This window comes from Culex quinquefasciatus, chromosome 3, assembly GCF_015732765.1.
Source record: "Culex quinquefasciatus strain JHB chromosome 3, VPISU_Cqui_1.0_pri_paternal, whole genome shotgun sequence".
NCBI lineage: Eukaryota > Metazoa > Arthropoda > Insecta > Diptera > Culicidae > Culex > Culex quinquefasciatus.
In genome coordinates, this window is record NC_051863.1 from 101,759,070 (window position 1) to 101,774,362 (window position 15,293).

At 44.8% G+C, this 15,293-nt stretch overlaps 1 protein-coding gene across 1 annotated transcript; it reads left to right on the forward strand.

Annotated features, from left to right (window-relative positions):
• The first annotated feature begins 6,997 nt into the window (after positions 1-6,997).
• LOC119769166 (solute carrier family 12 member 1-like) lies at positions 6,998-8,315 on the forward strand. Its single transcript, XM_038261071.1, has 3 exons — positions 6,998-7,612; positions 7,668-7,978; positions 8,305-8,315. Exons 2-3 carry the CDS (start codon positions 7,696-7,698, stop codon positions 8,313-8,315), a joined length of 294 nt encoding a protein of 97 aa, XP_038116999.1. The 5' UTR covers positions 6,998-7,612; positions 7,668-7,695.
• The last annotated feature ends 6,978 nt before the right edge of the window (positions 8,316-15,293 follow it).

The window sequence follows — 15,293 nt, forward strand, 5'->3', positions numbered from 1 at the left end:
CAGTATGAGTATCCTAGTACAGAATTTTTGAAATCAAACTCATTCATGATACTCAAGACCATCCCTGGACCGATGTGGCCTCTTTGAGACCGGTTCCAGGTTCCCCAGTGAAATTCGGAGTATGGGAAGAATTGGTGTTGTTCGAGTAATATATTTTTCCTGCCAGTATGAGTATCCTAGTACGAAATGTTCGAAATCAAAATCATTCATGATACTCAAGACCAATCTTGGAACGATCTGGCCACTTTGGAACCGGTTCCAGGTTCTCCGGAGAAATCCGGAGTACGGATAGAATTGGTGTTGTTCGGGGAATTTTTTTTCCTGCAAGTATGAGTATTCTAGTACAACATTTTCGAAATCAAACTCATCCATGATGCTCAAGACCACTCTTGGAACGATCTGGCCACTTTGGAACCGGTTCCAGGTTCTCCGGAGAAATCCGGAGTACGGAAGAATTGGTGTTGTTCGTGGAATATTTTTTCCTGCCAGTATGAGTATCCTAGTACAAAATTTTCGAAATCAAACTTATTCATGATACTCAAGACCAATTCTGGACCGATGCGGCCACTTTGAGACCGGTTCCAGGTTCCACAGTGAAACCCGGAGTACGGGAACATATGGTGTTGTTCGGGAATATTTTTTCCTGTCGGAATGAGTATCCTAGTACAGAATTTTCGAAATCAAACTTATTCATGATACTCAAGACCAACCCTGGACCGATGTGGCCACTTTGAGATCGATTCCAGGTTCCCCGGTGAAACCCGGAATACGGGAACATATGGTGTTGTTCGGGAATATTTTTTCCTGCCAGTATGAGTATCCGAATACAGAATTTTCGAAATCAAACTTATTCATGATACTCAAGATCAACCCTGGACCGATGTGGCCTCTTTGAGACCGGTTCCAGGTTCTCCGGTGAAATCCGGAGTAAGGGAACATATGGTGTTTTTCGGGGAATATTTTTTCCTGCCAGTATGAGTATCCTAGTACAGAATTTTGAAATCAAACTCATTCATGATACTCAAGACCATCCCTGGACCGATGTGGCCTCTTTGAGACCGGTTCCAGGTTCCCGGTGAAATCCGGAGTATGGGAAGAATTGGTGTTGTTCGAGTAATATTTTTTCCTGCCAGTATGAGTAACCTAGTACGAAATGTTCGAAATCAAAATCATTCATGATACTCAAGACCAATCTTGGAACGATCTGGCCACTTTGGAACCGGTTCCAGGTTCTCCGGAGAAATCCGGAGTACGGATAGAATTGGTGTTGTTCGGGGAATTTTTTTTCCTGCAAGTATGAGAATTCTAGTACAACACTTTCGAAATCAAACTCATCCATGATGCTCAAGACCACTCTTGGAACGATCTGGCCACTTTGGAACCGGTTCCAGGTTCTCCGGAGAAATCCGGAGTACGGAAAGAATTGGTGTTGTTCGTGGAATATTTTTTTCCTGCCAGTATGAGTATCCTAGTACAAAATTTTCGAAATAAAACTTATTCATGATACTCAAGACCAATTCTAGACCGATGCGGCCACTTTGAGACCGGTTCCAGGTTCCACAGTGAAACCCGGAATACGGGAACATATGGTGTTTTTCGGGAAATATTTTTTTCCTGCCAGTATGAGAACCATAGTACAGAATTTTCGAAATAAAACTTATTCATGATACTCAAGACCAACCCTGGACCAATGTGGCCTCTTTGAGACCGGTTCCAGGTTCCCCGGTGAAACCCGGAATACGGGAACATATGGTGTTTTTCGGGGAATTTTTTTTTCCTGCCAGTATGAGTATCCTAGTACAGAATTTTTGAAATCAAACTCATTCATGATACTCAAGACCATCCCTGGACCGATGTGGCCTCTTTGAGACCGGTTCCAGGTTCCCCGGTGAAATTCGGAGTATGGGAAGAATTGGTGTTGTTCGAGTAATATATTTTTCCTGCCAGTATGAGTATCCTAGTACGAAATGTTCGAAATCAAAATCATTCATGATACTCAAGACCAATCTTGGAACGATCTGGCCACTTTGGAACCGGTTCCAGGTTCTCCGGAGAAATCCGGAGTACGGATAGAATTGGTGTTGTTCGGGGAATTTTTTTTCCTGCAAGTATGAGTATTCTAGTACAACATTTTCGAAATCAAACTCATCCATGATGCTCAAGACCACTCTTGGAACGATCTGGCCACTTTGGAACCGGTTCCAGGTTCTCCGGAGAAATCCGGAGTACGGAATAATTGGTGTTGTTCGTGGAATATTTTTTCCTGCCAGTATGAGTATCCTAGTACAAAATTTTCGAAATCAAACTTATTCATGATACTCAAGACCAATTCTGGACCGATGCGGCCACTTTGAGACCGGTTCCAGGTTCCACAGTGAAAACCGGAGTACGGGAACATATGGTGTTGTTCGGGAATATTTTTTCCTGCCTGTATGAGAACCATAGTACAGAATTTTCGAAATCAAATTTAATCATGATACTCAAGACCAACCCTGGTCCGATGTAGCCAATTTTGGACCGGTTCCAGGTTCCCTGGTATAACCCGGAGTACGGGAAGATAAGAGATTATTCGGGGAATATTTTTTCCTGCCAGTATGAGTATCCTTGTGCAGAATTTTCAAAATCAAACTCATACATGATACTCAAGACCAAGGTTGGAACGATCAGGCCACTTTGGAACCGGTTCCAGGTTCTCCGGCGAAACCCGGCGAACATATGGTGTTGTTCGGGAATTATTTTTTTCTGACAGTATGAGTATCCTAGGATTGAAAGAAATTTCATTCATGATACTCAAGACGACCATTCTTCGAACGATCTGGCCACTTTGGGACCGGAACCTGGAACCGGTTCCAAAGTGACCAGATCGTTCAAGAGTGGTCTTGAGCATCATGGATGAGTTTGATTTCGAAAATGTTGTACTAGGATACTTGCAGGAAAAAAATCTCCGAACAACATCAATTCTTTCCTTACTCCGGATTTCTCCGGAGATCCTGGAACCGGTTCCAAAGTGGCCAGATCGTTCCAAGATTGGTCTTGAGTATCATGAATGAGTTTGATTTCGAACATTTCGTACTAGGATACTCATACTGGCAGGAAAATATATTACTCGAACAACACCAATTCTTCCCATACTCCGGATTTCACCGGGGAACCTGGAACCGGTCTCAAAGTGGCCACATCGGTCCAGGGTTGGTCTTGAGTATCATGAATAAGTTTGATTTCGAAAATTATGTACTAGGATACTCATACTGGCAGGAAAAAAATATTCCACGAATAATCTCTTATCTTCCCGTACTCCGTGTTATACCAGGAACCTGGAACCGGTCCCAAAGTGGCCAGATCGTTCCAAGATTGGTCTTGAGTATCATGAATGAGTTTGATTTCGAAAATGTTTTCTAGGATACTCAAACCGGCAGGAAAAAATATTTCCCGAAAAACACCATATGTTCCCGTACTCCGGGTTTCACCGGGAACCTGGAACCGGTCTTAAAGTGGCCACATCGGTCCAGGGTTGGTCTTGAGTATCATGAATATGTTTACACTTTCACGGTGATATGAATCTAATAAATATTATCACATAATATTTCAATCTTCTGTCAAGACAAATCGTATGAAACGAGTTGAAAAAAAGTTTCTTTATTGGTTCGTCCATAACTTAGAGTAAATGGCTCTAATTTTGACTTTTCATATAAGGAACATCATCTGGACATCTGTCCCTATCTTTGGCTTTCTGAATTTTGAAAATCCGGCCTCAAGGAGCGAAGATACAGCTGAATAAAATCGACTTCCGACTTTTTGAAAAAAGTTGTTTCATTGATTCGTACATAACTTAGGGTAAATGCATCTTTTTGACTTTTCAAAAAGAACATTATCTAGACATCTGTCCGCATCTTTTGCATTTTGAATTTTGAAAATCCGTTTAAGGGAGCCGAGATACAGCTTGTCAAAGTTGGACTTCCGACTTTTCGCGAGCATGGGAGTTTAAGTGTTAGTTCCATAATGGATTTTACTCAAGATTATTGGTCTGCTGGAGCCAGATTCCTAGTCCTTCGCAGTATATCCTGAGAGCATCTTCGTAGAAGAAGTGGGGCGAGTGAGACAACAACGAACACATGTTTTACGTCGACCCTACCTGCTGGAAATGGGCAAGAACCAATGGAACGAACTATGTGCTTAAAGTTAATTAGAATTGCCTTTCTAATTTGTTAAGATTACCGGAAGACCGCTATATTCTCTAGCCCCGACCGGGGTGTCCATCGAAGCACTGCGCCGAACCAAAATAAGACTCACTGCGTTGAAGAATTTTAGAGCGAAACCTTGATTATGATGCGAATGGACGTTTGAGAGATCTTGGCAAGAACATAATGCACCTCACCAGCACCTCACCGCCGTGATCAACATACTCTAATGTTCAGAGACGACCGCCCTCCTGCAAAGTGTGGCTCAAGGCGAAGTTTTCGAGCCACCTAAACACCACCCCCTATAAAGCCCCTAATCATCTTTTATTATAGAATTTTCAAAAGAACATACAATCAAATAAAAACGTTCTCCAGCTAAGGTCGCATCCGGAACAGCAGAACCAGCGGGTCACGCACGTTGTAGGTTTGCGAGCCGTAGAAGAACGCCTGCTCCGATTTAAATGGGCAAAGATCCGTCTTGAGATCGTTTAAGTGGAACATTTGGGCGTTATTTGAACCTGATCGAAAAAGGTGATGCTAGCGCTCCGTTTGGTACTTTGATTCAGACGGGCCACTTCAGGCTGTGTTTCTTTGACTGGCGGAAGACAAAGACGCCACACCATCCTCAAGCCACAGGACTGGATCATCGACGAGAAACCTGCCTCGCTGGTCGGCTGGCCGTCCTCACTGCCAGGTGGTATCGTCCGTAGAGGTCTTTGTTTTCGATCTTGAGCCACTGGACCTCCATCGACGTTCGTTAGCATCCAACCCATCCGACGATCGACTCGCGACACGAGGTCGGCAATTATAGCTCGATGCACGAGTCCGTAGCGTGCCCGCCAACGCACGTGAGCCATTGGACCCTACCGTTTCCAACCAGCATCGCTGGCGAGCACTCCGACAGTGGTCAGTAGGTGAGTCGTTTGTAGGAGACGCATCAAATCTCCTAGCTAGTGGACCTCACGGGCGTCTGGAAATAACAAGCTCGAGTGCCACGTGTCTCTACAAAGTACCACCAGCGTTTGTGCCAGGCGGCCCGAGATTCTGCCCAGAATCAGCACACGTGATCGCGAAAATCGGTCAGCAGCGTAGTCTGCGTCGGCGTCCATCCGCCGAGGAACAGCATCAGCACCGCGAGTCCCTAGCAATAGCAGCAGAACATCGAGTCCGTAGCATGCCCCGCTAAAGCACGTGAGCCAGTCGTTCCCGCCAGGACGCGCCAAATCCTCGAGTCAGTGGACCGCGTTGGTGACCGATCTGCATCCGATGGATTTAAACGGTAATGCCGCATCTCAGACAAGGAGAACTGCGTGAGCAAGCAGCTGAGTCCGGGGTTTGGCTTCGAGATCTAGGCCACCTTCCCGCAAGACTCAATGCTGGCAAATTATCGATGGGGAAATTGTTGCTGCGGACGTTCTGATAGGCGAAACGAAGATCTACTTGGAAACCCTGTTCAGTTCTACAGCAAGCACCGAGCGTAGTGTGGAATCGGATTTCTTCTGGAACACTTCTTGCAAACGTCCAAGTGTATGTCCGCTCAGGTTTTGGGCATTGGGTGGCACTGAATCCGCGGGCAATAGCGATGAATTCTAGGGTGGAATCTGCAAGGGCGTATCGGATCAATAAAATGCTTCCAAACTGATTATCTCAACAAAAAAAAAGATTCCAAACCAAATTCTTTCAATACCAAGTTCCTTGCTACGGCGATCTGTCTGTCCGCTCCATGGAACTGGGACGTTCCGATACCCTGGCGTATTTTAGCGACAAACGAAAGAAGAAAAATTAGTTATTTTTTTCCAGTCAATGACAGATGTTTTTTTTTAAGTATTTCCAAAGGCTACTAAGAGTTTTCAAGTACTCGAGTTCCCGTTTCGAGCAGTTTTAACTTGGTTATAACTTTTAAAACCAGTTTTAATTTGACAGCTCGTTGTATGGGCAAAACCAGAGTTATAGCCGGTTTTAAGAGTTATAACCACTTTTGGTCTTATAACCGGTTATAACTCGCCCGTGCGAACGGGGTATAAGCTGCACTCAAAAAAATTTACACATATACCCAGATACGAGATTTTCTTACAGAATTGGTTCTGTAAGAATCCTGCTAGAATGATTCTAGCAGCCTTGTCAGAATTCTGTAAGAATTTTGCAAGAATTTTCTAGTAGAAAAATACTGCTCACTGATTGGCTGGTGTTTTACCGGTTCAAATCATGTTGCAACAAGATTAATTTTTGCCCATTTGAACAAGATGGACGTTTTTCGCGAATAAAAAAACCCTGCACTCTTCAAATTGCCATACCGTTTGAAAGTAAAAATCAAACTGATATTATGCTGCTTTAGAAGTGGCAACACCGGATGTCCATCCCAGAAGGTCGATCTCCACGGACACACCATCGCAGGTAACATCACTCCCACAATTTCGGCACACTTTGCGAATAGATTTAGGCATGATGAAACTTAACCACATTTTCCGCTTTTTGCAGGCATGTCTCTGCAGTCTTGGCGACATCCAGACCTCGGATCTGGAGTCCGGATTCTCCCCTCGGCATCATTGGTCACGACATCGCTACTCGCTACTCGGACAGCAGAGAAAGCAAAGTGTGCTACCGAAGAATGAACAGCCGCCTCCATGGAGTATTAAAAAGTTATGTGACCGTTAGTGTGACCGGCATTAATGTGGAAAGTTACTTGTAATAAACAAAGAAATAAATTTTGTTCGAAATGAAATTTTAAATAGCTTAAATTTATTCCACAATAAAATTCCGACAAAATTCTAGCAGGATTCTAGCAGAAAATTTTGCCGTCTCATTATGGCAAAATTCTTACAGAATTCTAGCAGGATGGCCTGTCAGAATAGTTCTAGCAGCATTCTAGCAGGGTTCTAACAAAACCGGTTACTTTCACCGGATTCTGCTAGAACCGGTTATTGCATTTGAGCTAGAATTCTCTGAGAATTCTCGCAAAGATCTAGGAAGATGATGGCAGCGTTCTAGTAAGAATAGTTTTGCTCTGCTAGAATTCTGTAAGAATCCTGCGAGAACGCCGTGACTGGGTAGATGCTACGTTAAAAATCACGTAACTGTTCACCACAATGTTGCACACTCAAAATAATCCACACGTTGATGCTACCTGAAAAATCACGTAATCCTGATTTTCCCCTCGCTAGGCTCGTTTTACGTGACACACGTAAAAATAATGTGAAAGTGTACTGGCAAAAAAATGTTTTCACGTTGATGTTACGTGAAAAGCCTTATGGTATTTTTCCACTAGGGTTTTCCATGTAGTTTTTATGTATTTTGAAATGTAACTTCAACGGCACTCGAGTGCGCCATTCGGCGAAATTTCTACGTGATTATTTTAGTATGAAAATTGATGGCGTTCGGTGAAGAACTGCTGCCAGACTTGTGGTCGCAAAATTTTATCGAAAATGTAACAGATGGTAAGTTAAATTTAGTTTAAACAGTTTTTAAAAGAATTAATGTTTTTTGTTTCAGATGTCTAGAAGAAGCATCTTCTTTCTCGATGGCCATTGGCATTCTGGCCGGTGATATCACCAGCGGTGACCTGAAGAACCCCTCGAAGGCGATCCCAGGCGCAATCTCGGTCATCATCCTGACGTCGATTTCGTCCGTCGGAACGGCAATTGTGGCCGATATTACTGTGGTGAATGACGCCATCGGAAATGTTTCGGACTTGGCCAACGGGTCGTGGATCTATGCCGATTGTGCCCCGGAGAAGTACGAGTACGGATTACACAACTCGTTCCAGGTCATGGAGTTGGTATCTGGTCAATCATCTACGCCGAGTACGCCGAAAAGGGTTTCTCCGCGGTCAGCAGAATCGGCAAACTTTGACCACATATCATACACATCATACAGTGCAGTCATCAGTTTATTTCCGGCAAGAGGCACGGCATTACAAAGTTGTGTACAGTGAAATCGTTTCAATAAAGTTTAAAAAGTATAAATAAAAAAAATATCTTCTAATTAAAATTAATTCTTCTTATTTCCATCCGAAAAAAAAGAAACTAAAATCAGAAACTACTACTATAAAATTTATATAGCGCTTACTACAACATACATGTAGAAATCATCGATTGATTCATTTAGCTTTTACGTGTGAAACACGTAGAATCAACGTGAAGGGATCTGGCCAAACAAATTCCGTTTCAACATTTTGTCGCTCTGCACTGAAAGAAAGACACATACACTCAAAAAAATATTCACGTTGAAGTTACGTGAAAAGCTATGTGGTATTTTTCCACTAGGGTTTTCACGTAACTTCTACGAGGTGACTCTAGTAGAAACGGAATTTGTTTGGCCAGATCCCTTCACGTTGATTCTACGTGTTTCACACGTAAAAGCTAAATGAATCAATCGATGATTTCTACATGTATGTTGTAGTAAGCGCTATATAAATTTTATAGTAGTAGTTTCTGATTTTAGTTTCTTTTTTTTCGGATGGAAATAAGAAGAATTAATTTTAATTAGAAGATATTTTTTTTATTTATACTTTTTAAACTTTATTGAAACGATTTCACTGTACACAACTTTGTAATGCCGTGCCTCTTGCCGGAAATAAACTGATGACTGCACTGTACACGCTCACCAAATAAAACCATATTTATGGTTATTATCATGAAAATTCGAGTTCAACCCATATAACCATTTTTATGGTTTAGTGGGTCGATCTTAAAATGTCATGATTTTCATGAACTGCCGAGTTCGAGCATGGCGAAATATTTCACCGGTTTTAGAGGCTTTGCAGGTTGCCTATCTTTGGGCGCTTTCTTTTGGATTCAGGTTGAAATTAAATTAAATTTAAAATAAACAGAAGATTTATTTTCTAAGATAGGTATGTTTACAAATTACAATAATTTTTTTTTTCTTAAATTGTGTCCCCCTCACCAGAGCTTCTTCTGGCTCTTCGGCTACCTCATGTTCCTCCTGGACGACCTGCCGCTTTCACTCCTTAACCGGATCAATCTTATGATTGTCGTCGTACTGGTTCTCCAGCAGTGGATCTTCAAGGAGTCAGCGCGGACATCATCGTGAGAATGAAACGCGGTTTAGCGCTGTCCTTAACCCCGGGCAAACGCGTTCCGAACTGATCTCTCGGGTACAGCAGATTGATGTTGTTGCTGCTGACAAAGTTCTGCGTCAAGTCGACGATGGTGGAGCAAAGCGACTGCTCGCCGTGATGGTACGCGGACATTTCCGCAACGGAACCAGTCAGCTGAGTGACCTTAACCTCCCGTTTGTCGTTACGCTCGAACGTTGTCCGAGTTGGAGAACAAATCCAAATCCGGGTTGATAATCTCCTTGTAGAAAATCGCTCGGGTGGTCTTCTTGTGCAGGTACCGCTCCTCCGAGTAGTACTTCGTACCGGCATCGTTGGCATCCTCCAGCTTGGGAACGTTCTGGATCTTCGACTTTTTCGAACCGGAAGCCTTGCTCAACTCAGTCTGAGCCTTAAACTTGGCCCATTGCAGAACCAATTCGACGATGCCACGCTTTAACACGGCCGCGACGAACTTCTCCGACATGACGCACTTCGAGCAGAAGCTCTTGACCTGCAGCTTCATGTTCTCCTTCAGCTTCAGCATCAGCTGCTTCACGATGATGTCCTAGACGTAGTCTCCGTGGCGACCTTCCTTGGTCGTAGCGATCGAGTTGACAAACGAAACCTGCTGGAAGCCCTTTTCCGAGATGTCGGACTATTCCTCCATATCTGTAGAACTGTTCCTCTTAAACGTCCCGTGGCCACTTATGACCAGCGGCTACCTGTAACGTGGCTCCTGAAAGCCAACTTTTGAGAATAAAACTAATCAAAGATTAACTAGAAGCACAATAAGACAAAAACTACTCACGTTTGAATAAACGGTTCCACTTGTGCTGAGGTCGGTTTCTCCTGCTCCTGTGGTGAGAGTTGATTCTGGGCAATGGCATTGCTGCTGCTGTTTGTTAGCGGGAACCGATGTGAAGCGAAACCAGCTTGGGATGATAGCTGCTCCCCACGGCGTGGCACCGAATGATTTGATGCCACACGTCAGGGCAGAACAGAAGTTTCTGTCTCAGCGCATGTGACCACCGTGGCAACACGGCGCGAGGTATGTATCGGGGCGGGACAAGATCTTGAACAAGTGGGAGCTGAAGCCCGATCTGTTCTTTTTTAAGGAACCGGAGGAGCAGGAGAAGGAACAAGCGGTACTGCTGGAGGCTGCCCGCCGCCAAGTAGATGAACACGGGTCTAGAACGGCCGTCGAGGAGGCAACTGCTGCCTCGGCTATACTGGTCGTCGCTGGTGCCACCCTCCCGCAGATCATCCAGGCCAATGGCTGCAACGAAGACGAACCCAGACCGCCGTTGAGAAAGCACTTGAGCATGTTGATCTGTTTGGAAGATTAGGAGGCAGATTGAAACGATTCAAAATCTATCTCTGAAGCTTAAGAATTAAACACCTACCGCGCCCGTTGATCTGGAATCCATCGAATCGCACCGTGATAAAATTGATACGGAAAAAACGGGACGGTTCAACTGACTCCGTTGCACACCTTGGTTGGGCTATGTTCACTTCGGATAGCACAATAAATACCTCGAGACGGCCTAAAAATAGAACAATGTTAGTTTCCAAGTATTTAGTAAAGTTACTTAAAGAAAAAAAATACAAATTTAATAATTGAACTGATCTTATGATAAAAAAAAACATTTCACCGACCAAAAGCTTTTCCCAACCTTTCCAAAAAAAAAATCTGTCCACCGGTGGACAAATTTTTCCCGGAACACTTGGCCAAGGACCCATTCAACCGGTGGGTTAGTTTCTCTTGCTAACTATGCGGGCAATCTGTCCACCGGTGGACCAGTTCCTCTTGCCAACTTTGACAGGCAATCCGTCCACCGGTGGACCAATTCCTCTTGCCAACTTTGACAGGCAATCCGACCACCGGTGGACGGATTCCTCCTGCAAAACATTGCCCAGGAATCCGTCCACCGATGGACCAGTTTCTCTTGCCAAATTAGGCAGCCAATCCGTCCACCGGTGGACCAATTCCTCTAGCCAACTTTGGCAGCCAATCCGACCACCGGTGGACGGATTCCTCCTGCGAAACATTGCCCAGGAATCCGTCCACCGGTGGACCAATTCCTCTAGCCAACTTTGGCAGCCAATCCGACCACCGGTGGACGGATTCCTCCTGCAAAACATTGCCCAGGAATCCGTCCACCGGTGGACGAATTCCTTTGGCAGGCAATCCGGCCACCGGTGGACGGATTCCTGGGCAATGTTTTGCAGGAGGAATCCGTCCACCGGTGGACAGATTGCCCGCATAGTTTGCAAGATAAATTCACTTACCTGTTCCAATCCGCGAACTACCTTTGCCAAAAACTTGAAAGAAATGACAAAATGAAAAGTTTCAAAAGTTTGCAAAAATTTCGCTAAGTCAAAATCCCACTTTTGGAAGTTCGGCAACTCGATCTCAATTTTTGGTGATTTTCACCATTTTGTGAGTTTGCGAAATCACACTTTTTCGAGTTCGCTTAAGCGAACTGCCAAAAGTGCGATTTCTGAACTCCAAAAAGTGGGATTTTTTGTAACCGTGTACACGGTTACAAAAAATCCCACTTTTTGGAGTTCAGAAATCGCACTTTGGCAGTTCGCTTAAGCGAACTCGAAAAATTTCGCAAACTCACAAAATGGTGAAAATCACCAAAATTGAGATCGAGTTGCCGAAAAAAGTGGGATTTTGACTTAGCGAAATTTTTGCAAACTTTGAAACTTTTCATTTTGTCATTTCTTTCAAGTTTTTGGCAAAGGTAGTTCGCGGATTGGAACAGGTAAGTGAATTTATCTTGCAAACTATGCGGGCAATCTGTCCACCGGTGGACGGATTCCTCCTGCAAAACATTGCCCAGGAATCCGTCCACCGGTGGCCGGATTGCCTGCCAAAAATTCGTCCACCGGTGGACGGATTCCTGGGCAATGTTTTGCAGGAGGAATCCGTCCACCGGTGGTCGGATTGGCTGCCAAAGTTGGCTAGAGGAATTGGTCCACCGGTGGACGGATTCCTGGGCAATGTTTCGCAGGAGGAATCCGTCCACCGGTGGTCGGATTGGCTGCCAAAGTTGGCTAGAGGAATTGGTCCACCGGTGGACGGATTGGCTGCCTAATTTGGCAAGAGAAACTGGTCCATCGGTGGACGGATTCCTGGGCAATGTTTTGCAGGAGGAATCCGTCCACCGGTGGTCGGATTGCCTGTCAAAGTTGGCAAGAGGAATTGGTCCACCGGTGGACGGATTGCCTGTCAAAGTTGGCAAGAGGAACTGGTCCACCGGTGGACAGATTGCCCGCATAGTTAGCAAGAGAAACTAACCCACCGGTTGAATGGGTCCTTGGCCAAGTGTTCCGGGAAAATTTGTCCACCGGTGGACAGATTTTTTTGGAAAGGTTGGGAAAAGCTTTTGGTCGGTGAAATGTTTTTTTATCATAAGATCAGTTCAATTATTAAATTTGTATTTTTTCTTTAAGTAACTTTACTAAATACTTGAAACTAACATTGTTCTATTTTAGGCCGTCTCGAGGTATTTATTGTGCTATCCGAAGTGAACATAGCCCAACCAAGGTGTGCAACGGAGTCAGTTGAACCGTCCCGTTTTCCGTATCAATTTTATCACGGTGCGATTCGATGGATTCCAGATCAACGGGCGCGGTAGGTGTTTAATTCTTAAGCTTCAGAGATAGATTTTGAATCGTTTCAATCTGCCTCCTAATCTTCCAAACAGATCAACATGCTCAAGTGCTTTCTCAACGGCGGTCTGGGTTCGTCTTCGTTGCAGCCATTGGCCTGGATGATCTGCGGAGGTGGCACCAGCGACGACCAGTATAGCCGAGGCAGCAGTTGCCTCCTCGACGGCCGTTCTAGACCCGTGTTCATCTACTTGGCGGCGGGCAGCCTCCAGCAGTACCGCTTGTTCCTTCTCCTGCTCCTCCGGTTCCTTAAAAAAGAACAGATCGGGCTTCAGCTCCCACTTGTTCAAGATCTTGTCCCGCCCCGATACATACCTCGCGCCGTGTTGCCACGGTGGTCACATGCGCTGAGACAGAAACTTCTGTTCTGCCCTGACGTGTGGCATCAAATCATTCGGTGCCACGCCGTGCAGCTATCATCCCAAGCTGGTTTCGCTTCACATCGGTTCCCGCTAACAAACAGCAGCAGCAATGCCATTGCCCAGAATCAACTCTCACCACAGGAGCAGGAGAAACCGACCTCAGCACAAGTGGAACCGTTTATTCAAACGTGAGTAGTTTTGTCTTATTGTGCTTCTAGTTAATCTTTGATTAGTTTTATTCTCAAAAGTTGGCTTTCAGGAGCCACGTTACAGGTAGCCGCTGGTCATAAGTGGCCACGGGACGTTTAAGAGGAACAGTTCTACAGATATGGAGGAATAGTCCGACATCTCGGAAAAGGGCTTCCAGCAGGTTTCGTTTGTCAACTCGATCGCTACGACCAAGGAAGGTCGCCACGGAGACTACGTCTAGGACATCATCGTGAAGCAGCTGATGCTGAAGCTGAAGGAGAACATGAAGCTGCAGGTCAAGAGCTTCTGCTCGAAGTGCGTCATGTCGGAGAAGTTCGTCGCGGCCGTGTTAAAGCGTGGCATCGTCGAATTGGTTCTGCAATGGGCCAAGTTTAAGGCTCAGACTGAGTTGAGCAAGGCTTCCGGTTCGAAAAAGTCGAAGATCCAGAACGTTCCCAAGCTGGAGGATGCCAACGATGCCGGTACGAAGTACTACTCGGAGGAGCGGTACCTGCACAAGAAGACCACCCGAGCGATTTTCTACAAGGAGATTATCAACCCGGATTTGGATTTGTTCTCCAACTCGGACAACGTTCGAGCGTAACGACAAACGGGAGGTTAAGGTCACTCAGCTGACTGGTTCCGTTGCGGAAATGTCCGCGTACCATCACGGCGAGCAGTCGCTTTGCTCCACCATCGTCGACTTGACGCAGAACTTTGTCAGCAGCAACAACATCAATCTGCTGTACCCGAGAGATCAGTTCGGAACGCGTTTGCCCGGGGTTAAGGACAGCGCTAAACCGCGTTTCATTCTCACGATGATGTCCGCGCTGACTCCTTGGAAGATCCACTGCTGGAGAACCAGTACGACGACAATCATAAGATTGATCCGGTTAAGGAGTGAAAGCGGCAGGTCGTCCAGGAGGAACATGAGGTAGCCGAAGAGCCAGAAGAAGCTCTGGTGAGGGGGACACAATTTAAGAAAAAAATTATTGTAATTTGTAAACATACCTATCTTAGAAAATAAATCTTCTGTTTATTTTAAATTTAATTTAATTTCAACCTGAATCCAAAGAAAGCGCCCAAAGATAGGCAACCTGCAAAGCCTCTAAAACCGGTGAAATATTTCGCCATGCTCGAACTCGGCAGTTCATGAAAATCATGACATTTTAAGATCGACCCACTAAACCATAAAAATGGTTATATGGGTTGAACTCGAATTTTCATGATAATAACCATAAATATGGTTTTATTTGGTGAGCGTGTATGATGTGTATGATATGTGGTCAAAGTTTGCCGATTCTGCTGACCGCGGAGAAACCCTTTTCGGCGTACTCGACGTAGATGATTGGACCAGATACCAACTCCATGACCTGGAACGAGTTGTGTAATCCGTACTCGTACTTCTCCGGGGCACAATCGGCATAGATCCACGACCCGTTGGCCAAGTCCGAAACATTTCCGATGGCGTCATTCACCACAGTAATATCGGCCACAATTGGGTACTAAAGCCCTATGTCAATTTTTATGTACAACAGTAAAAAACACGATTAAAAACCATTTCTGATCACTTTTTTTTCATTCTAATGCAAAAAAAAAATATGACAAGACAACATTTTTTCGACGGATCAGCTATGGTCCCCTTGGAACGAGCTGTCAAGTAGGAGCTTTTCTGTCAAGAAGGACCGCGAGGTTAATTTTTCAAAATTGATTTAAAAATCCATTTTAAACTCTTTGTGGTCGTACAAAGGGTCATTGTACTCAGAAAAATAAGCTTTATCGCTGTAAACAATTATATCAGCAATCTAAACTTCATTTTAGGACCCA